The sequence below is a fragment of the Monodelphis domestica genome, chromosome 1 (genome assembly GCF_027887165.1).
Source record: "Monodelphis domestica isolate mMonDom1 chromosome 1, mMonDom1.pri, whole genome shotgun sequence".
Lineage (NCBI taxonomy): Eukaryota > Metazoa > Chordata > Mammalia > Didelphimorphia > Didelphidae > Monodelphis > Monodelphis domestica.
In genome coordinates this window covers 113,243,340-113,266,648 of record NC_077227.1, presented here as the reverse complement: position 1 = coordinate 113,266,648, position 23,309 = coordinate 113,243,340, and the positions used below count along the sequence as shown (strand labels likewise).

The following is a 23,309-nucleotide window of genomic DNA, read 5'->3' as shown; positions in this document are numbered from 1 at the left end:
ACCTACTCAGGTTCACAAGGCTCTTCAAGCCAGGATTTCATGGATCAACAGTGAACATGATTAAAAAAAAACTAAAAATCCAAACAAATTATTTCAGTTAATGTGGTCTTTTTGACAAAATACAACTTTCATTTATAATTAAAAGCCCTACAAAGCACACACACACACACACACACACACACACACACACACACAGATTTTTTAAAATAACTTCTTAAAAAGTATTTCCTAGAAGAAACACAGAAGAAAAACAACTGATTGATCACATGGCTCGATGGGGATACGATTGGGAATGTAAACTCTAAAAGATCACCCTAGCGCAAATACTAATAATATGGAAATAGGTCTTGATTAACAGCACATTTAAAACCCAGCAGAATTGTGGGTTGGCTATGGGAGGGAGGTGGGAAGAGAGGAGGGAAAGAACATGATTCACATAACCATGGAAAAATATTCTAAATTAATTAATTAAATAAATAAAACTTTAAAAAAATATCTCCTAGCATTCCCATTTACTCAGATTTATTAATATCTAGGAAGAAAGAAGAATGAGTCTTAATATAGAAATGGAAGACAAAAAAAAGAGAAGATAAAAAACAAAAACTATGGTTAGAGGAACATGGGAAAAATAACTCACTTCACCTCACATCAGCAAACAGGAAAAGATGAGTATTTTTCAGCATAGGCCTATGGATATTCCCAGGAAGAAATTTCTTCTATTCATCTGTAATTAATAGTAATTTTTCCCATGGCCACACAACTAGTATGGATTAAAGGGCAGTACTTAAATCCTCATCTAACTCTAAGGCCAGTTAAACATTTATTAAGTGCTTATCATGTGCTAAGCTATGGGGAGACAGAAAAAGAAACCACCCCTATTCTCAAAAAGCTCATATTCTAATGGGGAAGACAATATGCAATCAACATGAACAAATAAACTATATGCAGGTTAAATTAGAAATGATCAATAGAATTATAGGGGATCTGGAAAGCTTCCAGTAAAAAGTAAGATTTTTGCTCTAACTAAAAGGGAGCCAAAGAAACCAAGCAGCAGAGATGAGGAAGAAGAGTAACCATTTAAGCATGGGGGACACTTAGTGAAAACACGAGATATTGGGAGATTGACGATTTTATTCAAAGAACTGCATGCAGATCTGTGTAATTGGATCACAGAATATATGGCAGCAAGGTGCAAGAAGACTAGAAAGGTAGGAAGAGGTCAAACTATGAAAGCCTTTAAACATCAAACAGTATTTGTTATCTGCCTTGGACCTGTTGCTGATTTTGTGAGGGTATTGAGTGGCTAATAATGCCTGAATTTTGTAGCCTCACTCTTCTATTACTGTTTAGACCCAACTCTGGATAAGGAACTTATAAAGTTCAAACCAGGATAAAGAGTAATCAGAATATACACTGGATGAGACCACTTGAAAGTACTGAAAGTTCACAGATTCCCAGACCAAGCTGTCTCTGATATCCTGAAACAACCTCCACACTTAATATCTCCACGAAATTAGCAGCAGTACCAACTAGAACCTAACATATTAGCTGGCGCTAACATCAAGAGAAATGAGGCTGGAAGAATGAGCACGCACACATATACATATACATACTCATTCTCTCTCTCTCTAACAAAGACATTTATGATACAAATCAAGAATTAGAGAATGACTCCAAGACAGCTATAGTAAATATTCAAAGAAAAACTTTGCTTGGACACATTCAACTAAAATTCCTGGAAGAAATGAAACAAGATATTAAAAAGACTTTAAAAACTGTTTTTATAGGGGGCAGCTAGGTAGCTCAGTGGATTGAGAGCCAGAATTAGAGATGGGAGGTCCTAGGTTCAAATTTGACCTCAGATACTTCCCAGCTATGTGACCCTGGGCAAGTCACTTGACCCCCATTGCCTAGCCCTTACCACTCTTCTGCCTTGGAACCAATACACAGTATTGACTCCAAGATGGAAGGTAAGGGTTAAAAAAAAACTGTTTTTATAAGTGAAATGGAGAAATAACAGCTATTAAAGAAAAAATTGAAAAGGAAATTAACAGCTCCATACCAAAGGTACAAAACCTTGTCCAAGCAACAAACTCTTTGACAATTAAAAGGACTAAATGGAAGTCTATGACTCCATGAGACAATAAGAAATATTAAAACAAAGCCAAAAGACTGAATAAACATAAGAAAATGTAAGGTAATGTATATTCAATATGCATTTATTAATCGAATACTATGTGCTTGACACTATGTTAAGCACATAGCAAAAACAACTGAACTAGACAACAGATCAAAGCAAAAAAAAAAATCACCAGACTACCTAAAAGCCATGACCAAAAAAAAAATTCTATAGATAACAAATTTTGAGAAATTTTAAAAGAAAACTGCACAGTTTCTTGGAACCATAATGCAAAATGGAAATAGAAAGAACCCACTGGTCACCTCCTAAAAGATATCCAAGATGAAAATTCCCAGGAATATTATAGCCAAAATCCAGAGCTTCTAGGTCAAACAAAAAATAGTATAAACCACCAGAAAGAAAGAATTCAAGTACTGAGAAGCCACAGTTAGGAATTAGCAGCCATCACTCTGGAGATTTGGGAACACTGGAACAGGATATTCCAAAAAGCAAAGGATAACTACCAAAACGGAGTATGATCCTATAGAGGGGATATGAATTTTTAATGAAACAAAGGACTTCTAAGTATTTTCCTGAGGAAAAGACCAAACACATATAAATGATGAAGTACAAACCCAGGAGGTTAAGAGAAATGTAAAAAAGGTAAACATGAACAACAAAAAAAGATAAAGGACTAAACTGCTTATATTCAAATATGGGGAGATGATAATGTCTACCTCTGGACCCTTATCATCATCAGGGATTATAGAAGGAGTCTAATTAGAAAGAGGACCTGGAGTAATTCTGTTATATCTTGATGACCTTAAAAGAAGAATGGAAATGGAGAGGAAGAGAAATATACTGGGAAGGGGGAAGATAGAAGGAGAGTCACAAGGTTAGGTAATTTATATCAAATAATAAGAGCCAGGTCTAGAGATGAGGGGTCCTAGGTTCAAATCTGGCCTCAGACACTTCCTAGCTGGGTAACCCTGAGCAAGTCACTTAACCTCCATTGCCTAGCCCTTACCACTCTTCTGCCTTGGAACCAATACATAGCATTGATTCCAAGATGGAAGGTAAGGGTTTATTAAAGAAAGAAAAGAAAGAAAGAAAAATCTGGGGAAACTTGCATGAATTGATGCAGAGTTAAATAAGCAAGGTCATAAGATCTATTTATACAAAGATAGCAATACTATAAAAAACAAATAATTTTAAAAGACATTGAAATTTGAGCATTATAATGAACCAATCATGATTACAGAGACATAATGATGAAATAATTGGGCAGCTAAATGGTGAAGAGGATAGTGTTGGGCCTGAAGTCAGAAAAACTTTTCTCCCTGAATTCAAATCCAATCTCAGTCACTTGATAGCTGTATGACCCTGGACAAGTCATTTAACCTTTGTTGCCTCAGTTTCCACATCTATAAAATGAGCTTAAGATGGAAATTGCAAACTACTCTAGTTATCTTTGCCAAGAAAACCCCAAATGGGGTCATGTGAGTCAGACACAACTGAAAAACAACTGAAAAAATAGTAAAGGGGAATAGTATATATTAAGATAATATGACAAAAATCAAGAAACTAGAAGAGGTGAAGTATAATAGAAGGTCAAAGTAAAAAGAAACAAGTGATTTTGTCAATGGAGTATATACATAAGCTCCCTGGGAGAGGAAGAAATAGGATTTTGAGAGACAGATCATGAGCCAAGCAGAGAGGCATGATTATGATATAGTAGTGACTGAAGACTTGAGTTATCTAGACTTCTGCCAGCCCTCCACAGAGCAGGAAATAACTTTTTGGCCCACCTTATAATTTCATCCTTCAAATGGCAGAAGAATCAATAAGAGGAAACTTACTCTGGATCTGATTTTCACTAATAAGGAGAAACTAGTTGATGTAGTAAAAATTCCAGGAACCTTGGAGGAAAGTGACCACTCCATCTTACAATTTATGATTGAGAAGGAAAGGAAAACTAGGCACAGTGTGACATGCACTTTGGATTTTGGGAAAGCAGACTTCAATGGGTTCAGAGAAAAGATGAGCAGGATAACATGGATAAAAATGCTTTGGAGAAAGTCAGTTGAAGAGGAATAAAAGATGCTCAAAAATGAAATATTTATGGAAAGATCTTTAGGAATTGATACAGAGCAAAATGAACAGAACAAGGAGAATGTTGTACACAAAGACTGATATCCTGTGGCACAACGGAACATAATGGACTTCTCTACTAGTAGCAATGCAATGACCCAGACAATTCTGAGGGACTTATGAGAAAGAGAGCTATCCATATCCAGAGAAAGATCTGTAGGAACAGAAACACAGAAGAAAAACATGATTAATCACAAGGTTGAATGGGGATATGATTACGGTTTTGGCATTAAAAGATCACTTTACTGCAAATATGAATAACATGGAAATAGGTTTTGAACAATGACATATAAATAACCCAGTGGAATTGCTTATCAGCTCTAGGATGGGGGAAGAAAGGAGGTGGATCGTGAATCATGTAACTATGGAAAAAATATTCTAAATAAATAAATAAAAATGAAATGTTCAAGACAAAAAGTGAAACATTTCAAATGAGAAAGAAGAATGGCTTATGTCTAAAAAGATCTTTGTGGATACAAAAGGCAACTCCGCAACTCAAGACTTAAAAAAAGGAAATGTTCAGAAAATATAGCAAGACTATGTAACAGAAAATGAATACAAAACTGTGGCATGATGATCCTGTAAAAAAAAAATGCAAAAGCACAGAACTAGTTGAGACTAGTGAGAGAAGCAAAGGACAACAAAAAAAGGATTTTTTTGGTTATAATGGAAGAAAAAAAGGATGATCAAAGAAGAGCCAGGATCTTTGCTTGGGAGAGATGAGAAAACTTAAAACTAATAAGAGAGCAAGCATACCCAATTCTTATTTTGCTTCCATTGTTTCTACAAAGGAAAATAACCTTTACCTGGAAATGACAGAACAAAAACGACTAACAGGAAATTGATATTCAAAATAATGAAGCAAAGGAGTTAGCTGTCCTTCAATGACCTGGTCCGGATCAACCACATTCTCTGGGCCTGACAGAACTAGCAAATATGACTGCAGAGACTCACTCTATCCATGACTTTGTCATTTTTAATTATATTATCATGGTCTACTCATGAACAATATTTCTCCAATAATTTAAGTCTATATTTATTTGTATAAGACGTTTTGTACTTGTTATGTTGAGTTACTCTGACATGGCAAATAAAATCCCAAGTATTTTGTACATGTTGTAAATATTTTATTTTATTTTTTAAACCCTTATCTTCTGTCTTAGAATCAATAGTATGCATTGGTTCCAAAGCAGAAGAAAGGTAAGGACAAGGCAATAGGGATTAAATGACATGCCCAGGGTCAGCCAGCTAGGAAGTGTCTGAGGCCAGATTTGAATCGAGACCTGGCTCTCAATCCACTGAGCACCTAGCTGCCCCCCTTTAATTATTTTAAATAGAATTTCTCTATCTAACACTCCTTGCTGGGTTTTGTGGGTGTATTATTATTTTCCTCAGGGGGGGACTATGTTATTGTTGTGAACTTTGACTTGAATTTGAGCCAAATTTAGAACAAGAGACTACCTCTCCCAGAATCTAGAAGGCACCGTGAAGATGCCTGCAGATAACACATGCTATACCAGAAGATCCAGAGTGAACTTTGAGATATGGCAAATTTGAACCTTGGGGGTGTTGAAATGCTTTTGTTTTGAATGTAGACTCTTATGCCAAAGGGGACTGCCCCCTAATTGGCTTTTTGTCAACACCCATTATTGGTTTTGTTCCTTTTCCCTTTTATTTTCCTCATCCCCAAATTATTATAATTTCCCTTTAAAAACTATAATATTTGTATATACCTCTAGTTCAAGTTATAAGTTAGTTATGTTTTCGTGATCCATTGGGAAGACTGGTCTCCCAAAGAATCACAGGGGGAATGTATTGATTTAGAATCTTGAACCCTAGAGACTACATTTCCCACAATCCCTTTTTCCTTTTCCTGTTTTTGTGTGTCTCCTTCCTGGAGGGAGTTCTGAGTTTCTTTTTCCATCCAAGAACTGTCTCTGGCTGGTACCAGTGGTAAGGAGGGAATGTTTTGGGTACTTGCTGGAGTTTTTTAAAATTCCTCTTTGCTCTAAGTCGATTTTAATAAATAGTATTAAAATAATACTTGGAGTGTTCAATATTAATTTTAATATTTACATTGGTAACATACAAAAATAATTAAAATTATGTGGAGTTATACATTTTCAGTCACAGCCAATGTATGTATTTGTTTTGCTTGACTATTTGTTCCAAAGGAATGCTTCTTTTTTTTGAGGACGTAGATCTAAGAGGGTAGAGTTACTGATACCCCTCTCCCCCCAAAAAAGAAAGGAGAACTTTTGAATTATTATTTTTTAATATACAGAATCTCAGAGAAAATGGAAAGATGTATAAAATGATATAGACTTAAGTGAAAAGAATTTATGGTATAATATTACTGTAAAAACAAATAACTTTAAAGGATTTAAAAATTCTGATCAACACAATGATCAACTATAATTCCAGAGGCCCAAAGATGACAAAGAATGACACCTATATCTCCTTCAAGAGAGTTGATAAAGAATGAAACACATTTCTGGACATAGCTAATATAGTCTTTTATTTTGTTTGCCTAAGCATATTTGTATTCAGAGTTCCACTCCTCCCCACTTTTATCCCCCATTGTGGGTGGGAGAAAACAATAAATTCCTCTTAACTTTTTATAATTAATTTTAAAATACAGGAAAGGACAGAAAAAAGTTCAGAAGGTGATGTAGAAGCATGGCAATGTTGGAACTAGTACATTAAATATAAAATGCATTTTAAATAAAACAAGTTATAATAAACATTTAATTTCATGTGGTCCTTTTTTTCCTATTTCTTTGTTCTTTTTTCTATTTCTATTTTTCTATTCTTTATATAATAAAATGTTCCTATATTATGATTTTTGTAAAGTTCATAATGATAAAAAAAACTTTTAAACACTTATTGTTATCCTAGTTGTGCCAGGCAGTAGAATAACAATTTTTTGCTTTTCTTTTCTTTTTTTTAAGGGAGTTCAGTTTGGTGGGAATGATTCATTAGAGATTACATCCTTAATAATCATGATGAAATATCCTAGTACCTGAAATCTTAATATTCAGTACCTTTATGAAAATCCTCAAATAATCCTATACCCCAAAACTTACCGGTGATAGGCTTCTCTCCGATACTTTTTCAGTGCATGCCTGTCCATGTTGGCTGGCATCTCTGCTGCATTCTGTAATCGATCACTCCAGGAAGTTGTCATCTTTTTTAACGTGCTGTATTTATTCTAAGAAAGAACAGTAGAGACATTTAGAATTGGCATTGCTTCACTGGTACCTAACAGATAAATCAACTGATTAAAGAAACTATTGCTTCAAAATGTAAATTCATGAAAACAAACTTCACATGGAGGTAACCAGCAATGCTACTTTTAATAAATAATTCAGAATGATTGCCAACTGATTTATTTGAAGCCAATTTTAGAAAAACACAAAATTTATAACCTTATATATACATAATTTTTCAAACAATAAATTAAAAGAATTAATTGAAGTCACATACATTGATTACAAAATAACATAAGTATGTGTGTGAAAGATCTGTAACCAACCATGTATTATTTAACTCACCTAATTTCTAAGAAAAAATATAAGTAATGGCTATCAGAGTACTAATATAGCTTAACTTATGTTTGATACCCTCTTTATCTGCATCCAGAAAGTATTTGATATGATCTATAAAATCAGAGCACACACAAAACCAGACAATTAAAATAAAAATATAGCAAAAAGCAATTGGGAAGAGTAGACAAAATTAGGCATCTGTAATAAACTAATTACCATAATTAAGCACTGAATTCAAAGAAAATCTAAGACAAAGTAAAATACATTGTTATAAAATTCTCATCTAATCAAAAGAAAAACTTCAAGTGTGTATAGAAAGAAACAAATTTCCAGGTTTAGAATGCTAAGAAAAATTTGTTTTACAAATTCTTTGCAAATGAATATACAATATTTTCAAAAACGGTTTTGCAAAAACTACTGCAAAATTCTTCAAATGGAAATTTCTCAAGTACACCCTGGATAAACTGAGGACCTAACAATCCATCTTAATTCAGTGAAGACTTTTCAGTGGGAAACTAAGATAACATTTACTCTTCTGAAATGAAAACAGACAACTTATATTTTTCTTAGAAATTAGGTGTTAAATAATACATGGTTGGTTACAGATACACACATACTTATGTTACTTTGTAATCAATGTATATGACTTCAATTAAAACCTGCTGTGACTTCATTTTTCTATATATGCAAAAGTTGGGTTCCAATTGTTGTTTAAAACTATGAACTGGGGGCACCTGGGTAGCTCAGTGGATTGAGAGCTAGCCCTAGAGACGGGAGGTCCTAGGTTCAAATCTGGCCTCAGACACTTCCCAGCTGTGTGACCCTGGGCAAGTCATTTGACCCCCACTGCCTAGCCCTTACCACTCTTCTGCCTTGGAGCCAATACACAGTATTGACTCCAAGAGGGAAGGTAAGGGTTTAAAAAAAAAAACTATGAACTAAATGAGATGAACTAAAACATCTCATGCATTCATGTCACTAAAATAAATATCTAAAGAGACCGCTGAGATTCTTAATTTGACATACTTGTAACATGATGCAATGTTCTTAAATTATATTCTGATTTCTGAAGTCATCATCTGTAAATAGCTTTATGTAAATATGAAAAACTTCCACAAAGAATTTGAAAACATATTAATTACCAGTATCTTTAAGAAATATTCTATTATTAAAGTTTTATGCTTTCAATATAGCACTCCCACTATTGCAGGCCTTAATTCTGACAATCTCCATTTCAAGGTTCATACAACTGACTATTTTCAATTTCTAGAGTAAAATCTCTTTACAATCTTATTTGGAAATTGAAACTTACAAATATTTCTATGGGGATGGAATAATACTGTTTACATAAGACTTTAGTTAAAACTAAAAGAATAAAATGTGGTAAAAGGAGAAGAAATTATTTGCTAAGGCATTATATGAGTACCTGAAATTCTTACATATAAAATTTTTTTATTATTTCATTGAACAAAATACAACACAAATACCAGGAAAGTAAAGAACAATTTGAATGGAATTATTATCCATTTTAATTATTTTTTTCATGCCCAGCATTTTTATCTTATAGTTTTTATTCAAATCATAAAAACAACATACTTCCATATATAAAGTAGCATTTGTATGATTTCATTTCATCATGGACATCAATTAACTTTTATTCAAATATTTATTAAGTAACTGCTGCATGCAAAGCACTGGGGATACAAAGATAAAAATTTCAGTCTGCTACCAAGGAATTTATCTCCTGGAAGATACATGTACACAGAGAACTGTAATAGGAGTCATAGGAGCAAAGGAGAGATCTGATTATAGTGCTTTGTGAAAATTAGAGAAGAGAGTAATTTTAGGCAAAGAGACCAGGAAATACTATTAGGGTACCACACTTGATAGGAACCTAGAAGGCAGACAAAGATTCTTTAAAGTAGAGAAGTTAAAATATAAAGCTTTTAACTACATGACCTCCAAAGACCTTTCATTAGACTTTACTTCTCCCCTTGTACTCTATGGGCTAGCCAAATTGGATTCTGTTCTTCACATAGCATATTCCAGACAAAGGGAATGACAAAAAATGGAAGATGTAATGAAAGTACTGCTAGTTCTATTTGGTTGCTAAGGTAGCTCACTGGATATTAATCTTGGGCTAAACTCTACTAAGATTATATTGATATAATGTATGGAAACAAATCAATGATGTATACCAGAAATAATAGAATAAAAAATAACTAATTCTGATTTGATCAACTTTAATATTTGAAATTTACTTATTTTTATTTTATTTATTTCAAAATGTTTCAAGTCTGTAATTTAATGTTAATGAATCTACAATAGAGCATCATCTTCTCTACTAATTTTTTAAAATATCAAATACTTGGGGGCAGCTAGGTGGCTCAGTGGATTGAGAACCAAGACTAGAGATGGGAGGTCCTAGGTTCAAATCTGGCCTCAGACACTTCCTGTGTGACCTTGGGTAAGTCACTTATTAACTCCCATTGCCTGGCCCTTACCACTCTTCTGGCTTAGGCCAATACATTCTAAAATGGAAGGTAAGAGTTTTAAAATAAGATAAAATAAAATATCAAACATGTATTAAGCATTTTTTCTGTGTGGAATGGGGAGGTATAAGTTCTCCTAGAGTTTACACAATCTAATTAAAGACACAGGGCATACATAAGTGATGAATAACAGTATTGTAAGAGGTTATTGCCATTGTTGTTTTAGTCATGCCCAACTCTTTATAACCTCTTTTGAGGTTTTCTTGGCAAGGATACTGGAGTGGTTTGCCATTTCCTTTTCCAGCTCATTTGACAGATTTAACTGAGGCAAACCGGAAAGGTTTAATGACTTGCCAGGGTCAGAGAGCTAGTATCTGGTCACATTTGAACTCAGGCTAGAATTGAACTCAGGAAGATGACTCTTCTGACACCACGCCTCGCATTCTATCTACTAAGTCACCCAGCTGCCACACCACAAGATACAGCATTAATAAGCATTTATTTAATGTCTATCATGTGCTATTTTCAGTTTCCATGAAACTGAAAACACTGTGCCGGGTTCTGGTGATACAAAGACAAAAAATGAGAAGAAATCTGCTCTCAAGAAGCTGACATTCCGTGGGAGGGGGTAGATGAAAACCATGGCAATATGCAAATATATAAGCACATACAAAATGAATATAGAACAAACAAGATGAATAGAAAGTAATTAGGGAAGAAGGGCACTAGCAGATGGGGGCACAAGAAAGGGTTCATGATAGAGGGATACATTCGAGTCACAGGAGATAGCAATTGCCAAAGCAGGTAGATAGGAGATGAAGTGCCACAGGATAGAGAGACCCCTGTGTAAAAGATTGGAGAGAAGACCACAGAGTAGAAGAAGAAGAAACAAGTAAAATGAAAGGTTTGGGGCAACAAAGTTATTAATGGTTTTAAATGTTAAAAAGAGAAGTTTATATTTTTTAAGTTTTTTTTTTTTAAGTAAGAAGGAAGGTCCTCAGCTGAGAAGGGGGAGAAAGGGAAGGAGTTGTGGCAGGCTTGAGGAAAGAAAAAGTTTATGAGAACAATTGAGGTTAGATAACATAAGTGTGCAGGAACTAAGTGCCAAAAGTAGTTCAGGCCATAAGTGCTCAGAAGTTGTAGGAAAGACCAGCTAAGGACAGGGATGGTCAGGAGAAATGACAAAGTGGACAGCATAGATTTTCTGAGAAAAATATTTTAATCTGTCTTATCTGTACCAAAAATACAGAAAAATTATATTTTGAAGATGCCAAATTTATAATAAGGTTATAATAATCTGCATAACAAATGCATGAGGATAAAGAATACAAATACCTGGAAATTTTTTATCTACAATTGAATAAAATTTCATAATTGTTACTTTCCAAAGTCTTTTTTTCTAAAGTCAGGTCTCACTTTGATGTTTGATGACTAACTTGTGAATGCATGTTGGTGATCATTGCTTTCTTAGCTTCAAGAACTTTGCCTTGGTAGTATCTTCCCTTCCCAGTCAGAAGCCTGAGTGATGTTCTTTGTGTAGTGCACACTTTAAAGCATTTTGCCCCGAGGCTATCTTTCCAGCCCCTGCTGTTGTTTCTGCCCAAGCTCTGCACTCTTCAGTCTCTCTGACAAGGCCTTGCACTGCCCTCAGGAGTAAGTCTAGAGTGCTTTCATCCAGCCCCAAGAATCTAGAGCAGGGGTCCCCAAACTTTTTACACAGGGGGCTAGTTCACTGTCCCTCAGACCATTGGAGAGCCGAACAATTAAAAAAACCCATGAACAAATCCCTATGTACACTGCACATATCTTATTTTAAAGTAAAAAACAAAACAAAATGAGAACAAATACAATATTTAAAATAAAGAACAAGTAAATTTAAATCAACAAACTGACCAGTATTTCAATGGGAACTATGGGCCTGCTTTTGGCTAGTGAAATGATCAGTGTCCGGTTCCATATTTGTCACTGCTAGCTGTAATAAGTTCCAGAAGTGCAGTGGGGGCCAGATAAATGGCCTTGGGGGCCACATGTGGCCTGAGGGCCGTAGTTTGGGGACCCCTGATCTAGAGACTGCCCCTGCCCTCAATCTGACTCTGATGTGATAGGTGGTGTGGGGGAGGGGTGATAAGCTTGCCCTTTGATAATTGTAGTTTTGCCCCCTTAAGATGGGAATTCCCAAATACTGTCTACCTTTAAGGTTGTGCCCAGTGGGAGAGTCCCTTTACTCTGATTTTGATTTCTGGCTTTCTGAGATGTTTTGTATTGATTGTTTGGAAGGAGATTCAGAAAGCTCCTGCTACTACACTGCTATCTTGATTCCGCCCTACTATGTACAGTATGAATAAATGTGATCAGAAATTCGGTCTATGCCCCCAAAAGTGGAAATTGGTCACAAGCTCTTAAGGAACTCAAAAAGGAGTTCAAGAACCAAGTAAAAAAGATAGAATTAAAATGGGAAGAAAAGTGGGGAAAAGAAATGAAAGTAATACAAAAAGAAAATAACAGCTTAAAAGACAAAATTGTACATATGGAAAAAGAGGCACAAAAATCAAAGCAAGTAATAAGCAAATTGGAGACCAGAACTGACCAGCTGGAAGCCATGAAAAGCAGGATAGTCCAAACCAAAAAGGAAAATCAAAAGATCACAGCTGAAAATCAGTCTTTAAAGACTAGAATTGGGAAAGCAGAAGCTAATGATCTCATGAAACAACAAGAATAAAGCAAAATCACAATGTAGGTAGTGTCTAATTATTCTAACCTATGAAAATGTTTCTCATAGGATTTCAGAGCTAAAGGTATTTTAGAGGTCACTTAGCATTCCCCCATTTTATAAATGTGTAAACTGAAGCTTTGAAAGGTGCCTCAATAGATAAAGCACTTGGCCTGGAGTTAGGAACTGGATTAAAATTGTACTCGGATATTTCCTAGCAGTGTAATACTGGACAATGCATCACTTAATCTCACCTGCTTAAGACCTTTGCCATTATTAGTGTTGTCACTAAGACAACATGTAAAAATTTAAAAAAAAAAGTAATTTTCCCAGTTCAATTAGCCTGAAGAATCAGAATTAGACACCAAGTTTTAAACTCCTAGTAAGCTTTCTCCATCTTACTAGATTTCACTTTTTTAAAAACTATTTTCAATTTATTTGAAGGAACATTTCAAAGCATTTTCTGAATTCACTGGAAATGAACAAAATGTGTTTTTTAAAGTCTCAAGAAAGGTAATATGACTTTTGAGAGTTAACTCCAGTTTTTTATGTAAAAACTGTAATATCCTGATATAATTAAAATCTACCATTTGGTTTTCATAATTACAGGAATTTAAAATGGTAGCATGTTTTACTAACTGCTTTATAAAAAACTGCTTATTTTTCAACAATTCCTCATAGGATGATATCATAGTAGTTTGAATGTAAAATTTCCCTTTTACCAAGAAAGAATTTCAAAAGACCCAACTATGGTTTATAATTGGTGTTATCTTATATTTAGGGACAATCTATATTTAAATCAATATGGTAATAAACTATTAGTATGAATGGGATCATAAAAGGCTTTAGAATAGGATGACTTAGAAATCATTGATTTAAGAGTTAGAAGAAACATTAGAGGTTATCTAGACTATTCCCCTTCTTTTTTTATAGGTAAGATAATTGAGAGCAAGAAGTAAATGACTTGCCCAAAGTCAAACTGAACCTATATCCTGTGACCCAAATAGATTATAAAATTTCTCATTATTTTCAACTTAAGTATAACACTATTGAATGTCACATGAACCAAAAAAAGCTGAAGTAAACTGTTAATGCTTCTTAATCAACCAACAAAAATGAGATACAAGTAGGTCAACTACTTAAAATGCCAAACTTTAGCAGTAGTAAGTTATTAATTTAAAATATAAAATTTCCTTCTTACAATGATTCTTCACTTTAGCATAAATACCCAATCTTCAAAAGTATGCATGGTAACACTTAAAACTAAGCCCTTGAGAGTCTGTAATTTTTGAGGCATCTTTCATACTCAAAACTTATGAAATATTGCACAATCCATACCCATGATTAGAAAGGAAGTCAGTAGCCACAACTGCTTTTTATAGCCAATGAGAACAGGAAGTAAAATAACTGAAAGTGGAGGCTGTGTGGTAAAACTAGAATGGAAAAACTCTGCTCTTGAAAAAATATATCATAATGAGACAGGGCCACAAGTAGGGTGACTGCTACAGTAAGAGGTAGCCTGGCACAGTCGCACTGCCTCCACTCATACTGTTGGATGGATGTGGGCAACCCAGCAGGTGGCCTCCATCTTTGTGGGCTCAGAACTGGATAATCTGTTATAGGTAGACTACAGAGTTTTCGAAAGGGAATCTTTATAATTTCTCTTTCAAGCCAAATGGCAGTGACTCATTAGAAACCAAGTGAGCAGCTTGTGTGTGTGTGTGTGTTTGTGTGTGTGTGCGCACGCATGCACCCATCAGTGCAATATGGCAAAGCATTCAAGGGACAGGCAACAGAGACAACTGAATCACAATCTTGGTTTTAATAATGGTATCAAGCTAAACAATATATGCAGATATCACATAACAAGTACAGTCAGACCAAATGATATATGTATATATATATATCATATAGCTCACACATTGACATATTAAGCTCTAAGAGTTTAAAACTGCAGTAAAACACATATATGTATATATGCAACACACACATACACATACACCCAAAAACTTTAATAGTCTATTAACTACAAACTAACCAAAAACCTGAAATAAACTGTTAATGCTTCTTAATCATCCAACAAAAATGAGATGCTAATAGACCAACCACTTAAAATGACATACTTTTGGAAGTAACTCTGTATAACAGACAGAGAAATAGACAGAGAAGAAAGGGAGCAAATCAGAGAGAGTTGTCATTGGAAAGTATGATGTGAATATTCAGTATTCTGCTGTTTTGGTAAGAATTTTCCATTTTGTATCTGAAAATTATAATTTTAAATTTATTTAAAAGATTTACAATTCACTACTTTCATTCTAAAAACAGAGCTCTAAAACTTTTAAATGGATTATTTAAATAGTTTTTTATTGACTCTAATATTTGCATGAAATTATAAAAATTGGTCTGGAAGAGTTCTTAATCCAATCTAACCCCTTTTTACAAACAAGGACACTGAAATCCAGAGAAAGAAAACAGATTGCTTGCCTAGGTTGTCTTGGTAACAAGAGGCAGAATATGAACAAAAGTACTCACTCTCTGACTCTGAATCAAGCCCCTCATTCCACTACATAACACTTGGAAAAGACACTCTTCTCGAGAAGTTACATGACCTATATATATACAATGCATATAATAAAATAGTCTGACAAGAATAAGAATATACTGGGAAAACAGAACACTTCATTTTGCATGCCTATTAAAAAACAAACCACAAACAACATGATTGGTCTTTGCTTACGGCATCCCATTACAGACTAACAAAATATGTACAGGAAAGTAAATTGGCTAAGTACTCTGCTAATAAGTGGAATGTTTTTATATCATGCTCATGACAAGCCTTTCTACAAATTTATCTTCTTGGCCATAAAGTGAGCCATAAGAAAAAAAGTGGGGCTAGATCATATAAGTCACTGTCACTACCAAAATGTATGCTTCCTAATGGTCAAACAGCAATGTCACTTTTATAGGCAAAAGGAACCACTTTGAAACAAATTATACCAATTAAAATATTTTAAGCTGTCAGAAGTTATAATTCCCTAAGACTCTTAAGTTTCAGGGCAGGTGCTGATCTGCCTGAGAATTTCCAGATCAGGTGGGCCCAATAGCAATGAAATTAAAAACATACAACCAAAAAGTTAGTTGTATTGGAAACTCCACATTTTTTACAGAAAAAAAAAATTTTTCAGCTTAAATTTATAAGCTTTGTTGTTTTTAACTTTTAAATAGTTCTTGAAAATAACACCTCCCTATTCCGACTCAAGCTCTGGTATATAGATTTTAGCTGTTCCCACACATAATTCCTTAAAGTAATAACTACTACCACTGCTCACAGTTAAATAGCAATTTAATGCCTGCAAAGTGTTTTCTTTCTTCATAATCCTTTGCTTGATTAATCTGGTAAGGTATGTAGTGCAAGTATATTATCCCCATATTAGAGATGAGGAAACCAAGACTGATAGAATATTGCTCAGTTAATAAGAGCCTATTTGGGAATGGAAACCTGGGCCTCTTGGTCTCTATCCCCTATGTCACACTGCTTCTCAAAGGATTTGCTGATCCTTCTTGATGGTGAAAAACACTAAAATTTGAACAAAGAATTACTATTCATTACTGTGAGAAGAGCTAAGGAAGGGTAGAACAGAAATTCCAGCTATTAAGTCTCTAGAACCTGAAATTCTCTCAAGTGAAATCAGTAATGTTGCAAAATTTTCTTTAAAAAAAATTTTTTTTGGTTCAACTTCACTTGTGGGCAAAGTAGCATAAGATTCTTGGCTTGATTAACACATGACTATTTTGCTAACATTTCAATATTAAGTCTTGGAACAAAAGGTTGCTTGTTCTGTAGTGGAAAATAACATGGTTTAGAGATCTTGTTGGATGAGAAACATAATACCTGATGTCTTGACCGTGTAGGGTTCTATTTCAAGAGTCAATATACATGTAACTAGTCCTAAGCTGAAACTGGAAAATTTAGTCTATTCTTGAAAGACACAGGAGCAGTTTGCCATTTCCTTCTCCAGCTCATTTGACAGATGAGAAAACTGAGGCAAACAGGTTAACTGACTTGCTCAAAATCACTAGTGTCTAAGGCCAGAGCTGAACTTAGGAAGAAGCGTATTCCTGACTCCAGACCCAGCACTCTATCCAATAAGCCACCTGGCTGCCCTACAACTTCATAAATTCACTCAATTAGAATATATCAGAAGATCAACAATTGAGAACTATAAGGGACAATGAGAGGCATCTAGTCCAATCTTCTCATGTTAAGGTGGAGGAAACTGAAGCCCCCAAGGATTAAGTGAAACAGGTTTGAAATGTCTTGAGAGCAGGAATTGTTTTATTCTTGCTTCTCTCATCTGATATAACACCTCGATGATGGTCAATCAGCACTGATCACAAAATAGAATGGACTGTGTGGGGAAAGAGTGAGTACCCTACTAGATGGCCATTTGTCATGAATCTTAGAAAGGGAGCTTCATGCCTCAGGGAGGTTCATATAGACTCAATGGGAAAGAGTGTGGTATAGTGGAAAAGACTAGAGATTGAATCCAGGTTTTGTCACCTATGTGACTTGGCACAAATTTCATTTAGCCCTTTCGAGGTTTTCATTTCCTCAAATGGAAAATGGAAAATATGATATACCTGAGGTCTTTTTCAATGCTAAATTTATTATTCTAGGACCTCTAAAAGCCTTTCTAGCTATAACTCATATGATCCTTCAAAAATCTTGTGACAAAATTCAACACCAGGTTTTCAAAGGCTAGTGTTTTTTTCCATTATTATACTATACTCTCTTATCTCATCATATAATACATACTATAGTCATGATATAGTAATTTAACTACATTAGCTGTATTATAAATATATAAAGGCCTATTAATTGATTTTAAACATTTGGTTATTTTCCTAATATATTAATTCTAATCTCATTTTCTCCACTTTAAAAAACTATACTTTTTTGGTTTTCTATCACCATTTCCAAATGCATCCCTTCCCTTGTTGAATCAAAGGATCATTCCTTTTAACATAGAATTTTAAAAGGAAAAAAAAAGTCCAGCAAAACTAAGTAACTCATCAACTAAGTCTGACTGTATATGCAATGTTTTAAAGCCAGGTCTAAGACTGGTCACTGTAATTATACAGTGTGGAGTTTTGTGTGTTTCCCATTAAAAACAATATAAACATTGTGTGTGTTTTTCTCATTGTTTTATAGATTTTACTTTTGCATTAGTTCACATGTGTCTTCCCATACTTCTTTGTATTCTTCATCGCCATCATTACAGCATAGTGTAATTCCATACATTTATATACTACAACCTTTTTTTTAAAATTTTATTTAATTAGATGATTTAGAATAATTTTCTATGATTACAAGACTCATGTTCCTTCCTACACCCTCCCATATCTGACACGCAATTCCACTGGGTTTAACATGTGCCGTCGATCAAGACCCATTTCCTTATTATTAATATTTGCACTAGGGTAATCTTTTAGAGACTACTTTCCCAGTCATAGCTCCACTGACCCATGTGATCAAGCAGTTGTTTTTCTTCTGTATTTCTTTTCCCACAGTTCTTCCTCTGGATATGGATAGTGTTCTTTCTCATACATCCCTCAGAATTGTCCTGGATCACTGCATTGCTGCTAGTAGAGAAGTCCATTGCATTTGATTGTACCACAGTGTATCAGTCCCTGTGTACAATGTTCTCCTGGTTCTGCTCCTCTCACTCTGCATCACTTCCTGGAGGTTGTTCCAGTCCCCATGGAATTCCTCCACTTTATTATTCCTTTGAGCACAATAGTATTCCATCACCAACAGATACCACAATTTGTTCAGCCACTCCCCAATCAAAGGGCATCCCCTCATTTTCCAATTTTTTTGCCACCACAAACTGCGCAGCTATGAATATTCTTGTACAAGTCTTTTTCCTTATTATCTCTTTGGGGTACAAACCCAACAGTGCTATGGCTGGATCAAAGGGCAGACAGTCTTTTAGCACTCTTTGGGCATAGTTCCAAATTGCCTTCAAGAATGGTTGGATAATTCACAACTCCACCAGCAATGCATTAATGTCCCAATTTTGCCACATGCCCTCTAACTACAACCTTTTTAGCCAGTGCCCAATAGACATTTTTGTTTCTGGTTTCTTGTTACAAAACAAAAACAAAAACAATGCCATTATGCATATTCTGAAGTATATGGAATCTCTCTAAATTTGTCTCCTTAGAGTATATCCCTAGCATTAGAATCTATAGGTCAAAGAATATAAACATTTGTTAGCATAATTCTTTTGAAACTTTTACTTTTCAGAATGGCTGAATAAATTAATATCTCTAACTACAGTGTATCAGTGTGCCTATCTTTCCACAACTCCTCCATATACTAATTCTAAATTCAAAGATTAACCATTCCTATTTATATCATGATGCCACATGCTAAATTATAATGGAAATTACCTGAAAGTCTTCACAAATTTTCTTTTAAAAACATAAGACTTGAATTATCCCTGCCAATTCACTAGCTTGTTTACACACCAGACATACAAACTAACAATTTCTGTTGATATAGATATTTTATGATTTTTCAATATCTGAGAGATGCCTAGAGCTACTAAACTCTTGGAATATCTCTGTTCAATTCAGATTGCTCACTTTTAGCAGTTAATAGGGCTGATCATAAAAATTATTTCTATCCAATTTTTTAAAATCTCACATTTATAAGAAATTGAATTTAAAATTTTTAAAGAAATTGCTTTCCTCACCATAATCCTTTGAAGTGAATAATGCAAATGTTAGCATCCCCATTTTATCAATGAGGAAACAAGCTCAGTGAGTTCAGGTCAACTGACTACACTCATATGACATAAATAAATGGTAATCAGAAAGCAAACAAATATCTTCTGATTCACCAAATCAATTATTTTTACCTAAACTGCCTTTTAGACTATACACAGTAGCAGATATGTAATAAGTCCTATACTGAAGCTAAAAACTAGAATTTGATATGTATTTTGAAAAAAATCATTTTTGCCCAACTCATCAATAAACACATTTTTAAAGGTTTTAACCAAAATGTTTCCATTTGGGGAACATATATAGTAGATCGCAAGTCAGACTTCATGACAAACATGAAGATTGAAAACAATATATTGTATAGATGCTAGGTATGAAATATTAAACCTAAACTCAAGATAGGACACATTCCATTAACCTAGCACTAAATTTTAAATAATTATCATCATGGACATTTGAAAAGCAGTATGTCAGTGGCAAAAGCTATGACATGTTGGCTGTGTGACCCTAAGTAAGTCACTGAAACATTAAATCCCTGAAATTCCCTCCAGCTTTAAGTTACAAAACAGATGCTGTTCTGTATCAGTGAAGGGAGTTTTCATACTGTGAGTTCACTACATTAATGAAATCAGAGACCTATTGGTTTACTGCTAAAGGTTATCATTGGTTCATCACCACACTCTCAATGAGTTATATTAAGTTATATAGTCTATAAAGCAGGTTCTGGAAAAGGAGACATTTCTTCTATACATCCTTGCTTATCTTGTCCAACTTAAGACACCTAAGAGCTTTGAAATAGTAGCTCATTTTCCAAAACAATTCAATTCCTCAGTTTTTGCTCTCTGGAAGTCTAAAAAATAGCAATTAGGCTATGTCACTCACTTGTGACAAGTCTGCTTTTTGGATGAACTGACCACACCTACCTCATCTCATACTTGATGATAATGTTTTTTAACCCAAGTTTAAAGAAGTTTGTAACAAGAGACATATCCAAAGTGGGCCTTTCTGATTATGGCCAACCACATGTTGCAGCTCAGCACTTGAGATCTTTTAGGAATAGCAAGGTCTGCTACTTCTGACTCTATATGTAGGCAGCCAGTACTACTGAGTTCTAAAATGATAAGCAATTCCCTCACTGGCCACTGAGAAGGAAGAGCAGATTTTTCAGTGGATATTTAAAAGAGAAAGGACTCTACCCCTCCTCATCTCCACCTTCTGGATTCTGGATGATTGTGGGGCTATTTCAAGCTACTCCCTGACAGAGGTAGGGTAAAAAGTTTCCCCTATGCACCATGGCTTCCCCAGGGCCATGATTAGTACATGATAGCTAAAGCCTATCCTGCCCAGGTGATCCTGATTCTGATTTGGGAGCTGCTTTTTCTGGTTGATCTTTCCTGATCACATGATGGACATGACCAGGTGGAGGCCATCTTGTATATTTTAGAAGCTTGTGGATTCCACCTCCTGGGCTGGAGCCAACTGACAACAAGGGAAATACAGGGTAACCACTCCAGTACTCTTGGAGATGATAATCATTGGTCAGAGGATGAGTCAAATTGCTGCTGTGGCTTATCAGAGACATGAAAGAAACTGCGGAACTGCGGTGAAATGTAAAATGCCTAATCATCACTGCAAACTTCATATTTAGATTATTTTAATTATCACCCTCTTGCTGAGTAAGACAGAACTGCTAAATGTTTAAAGTCTATCAATGGACACTAAATGGCACACAGGACTGGCCTCTGATACTTACTAGCTATGTGACTGACTATGTGACTATTCCAGACTTGGGCTCCTCATCTGCAAAATGGGCATCTGTTGCACCATCTCACAAGGCTACTGGTAAAGCATTTTGAAAGCCTTAAAGTGCTACATAAATGTTAGCTATAAATTATTCCCTTTGGGTGTACAGGAAATAAATATTTATGCCATGCTTGATTCATATTATACTGAATATCTTTTTATTCCTCCTTTTTGAGGTCACGGGAGTCCAAAGTCAAAACTTAAGCTTTAAGTAAACTGACCCTGAGGTAGAAGGGAATGTGTTCAATGACCCAAAGAGTGTGATACAAAGGAATCTAATTTCTCCTAATAGAGGCCAGGCTCTTCCAAGCTTGAACTCAGTATAGATCCTATATATAATTCCAGAGCAGAAGTTGCCTTAGCAGAAAAGGAAAAGAAGACTGCTTCAATTCTGATGGGCCTAGTAGAGGGTTCCTTTTGTTAATACTTTATATTTTGCCTATTAAATCAGTCTTACTGGATTTAGTCCCAAGTTCTAGACTTCTAAGGTCATTCTGAATCCTAATTTTTTAGGGTCTCTGTTTACTTTCCCAGTTTTGTATAGTTATTTGCAAACGTGGTAAATGTTATCTATTCCTCTACCCAAGTCACTGATAAAATCGTGGAAGGGCAGACCAAGCTCAGATCCTTGAAGAACGAAAGTCATTGGATACTTCTTCCCAAGATGACATTAAACCATTAATGACCGTTTGGGTTTAGTTGTTCAATCAGTTCCAAATGCACCTAATTATATTTTTATTTACAACTTTTCCATGGGCATAGCTTGAGACTTGTCAAATGCTTTGTTAAAATATGGGTAAACTATCTCTTTAGCACTCCCATAATCTACCAGTTTGGTGATCCTATTCAAAAAAAGAAATGAGGTTAATCTTGTATAACTTGTTCTTGAAACCATTCTAGTTCACTGTGATCATCACATCCTTTTCTAGATGTTCAATAACCATACCTTGAATAATATGTTCTAGAATGTTTCCAATAATTGTCATTAAACCCATTGGCCTGTAGTTTGCCAACTCCATTCTCTTTATTTGCCTTTCTCCAAATCCATGATACTCTGCAGTTCTCGATGCTATTTCAAAGATCATTGACAATGGTTCAACAATACCACTGCCAATTCATTCAGCACCCAAGGATATAATTTATCTGGACATGCTAACTTGAGCCTATCCGTCTAGTGAATCTAAGTACCCGCTATCTCTCTACTAATTTTGGATAACATTTTTATAAGCCATTTTTGTTTTGTCATTTCCAATTCAAATATCATTCTCTGGCAAAGATAAGAATTCAAATTCATGCTGGAGAGCTTCACCCTCTACATCATCATTATTCCAACCACCCTAGCAGCAATCCTAATCCTTCTCTGATCTTCTTTTTCCCAATGTAGCTTAAAAAAGAAGCCCACCTTTCTGTTGTTCTTAGCTTTCATTGTCCACTACAACTAATTCAGAGATTTAGCATTCAATATTCTTATAGAACTGTTTCCATTATTTTATTTGCCGTTTGCTTCTGCTTTCTGTTTTTTCTGTTCTTTTAAAAATTTAAGTTGGATGGTGAAATTTCTATGCATCAACATCAGTCTTTTTATACAATACTTTTAGTTTCTCCAAAACCATCTGCTACAGACTGTGTCTTCCTTTATAGTAAGTACCTCTTTCTAGTCCAAACTTTTTCCTAAAGAATCACCAGAATGATTC

The 23,309-nt window shown here is 34.8% G+C and overlaps 1 protein-coding gene across 4 annotated transcripts in view; it reads right to left on the bottom strand.

The window, feature by feature from the left end:
• Positions 1–23,309, bottom strand: part of NT5C2 (5'-nucleotidase, cytosolic II) — a 120,246-nt gene that overhangs the window by 89,350 nt on the left and 7,587 nt on the right. For all 4 annotated transcript variants that reach the window (XM_007479086.3, XM_001369063.4, XM_056804599.1 and 1 more), the window contains exon 2: positions 7,357–7,481. In XM_007479086.3, the coding sequence (XP_007479148.1) occupies positions 7,357–7,457 (101 nt within the window). In that variant the 5' untranslated portion in view covers positions 7,458–7,481. The remainder of the gene's footprint in view (positions 1–7,356; positions 7,482–23,309) is intronic.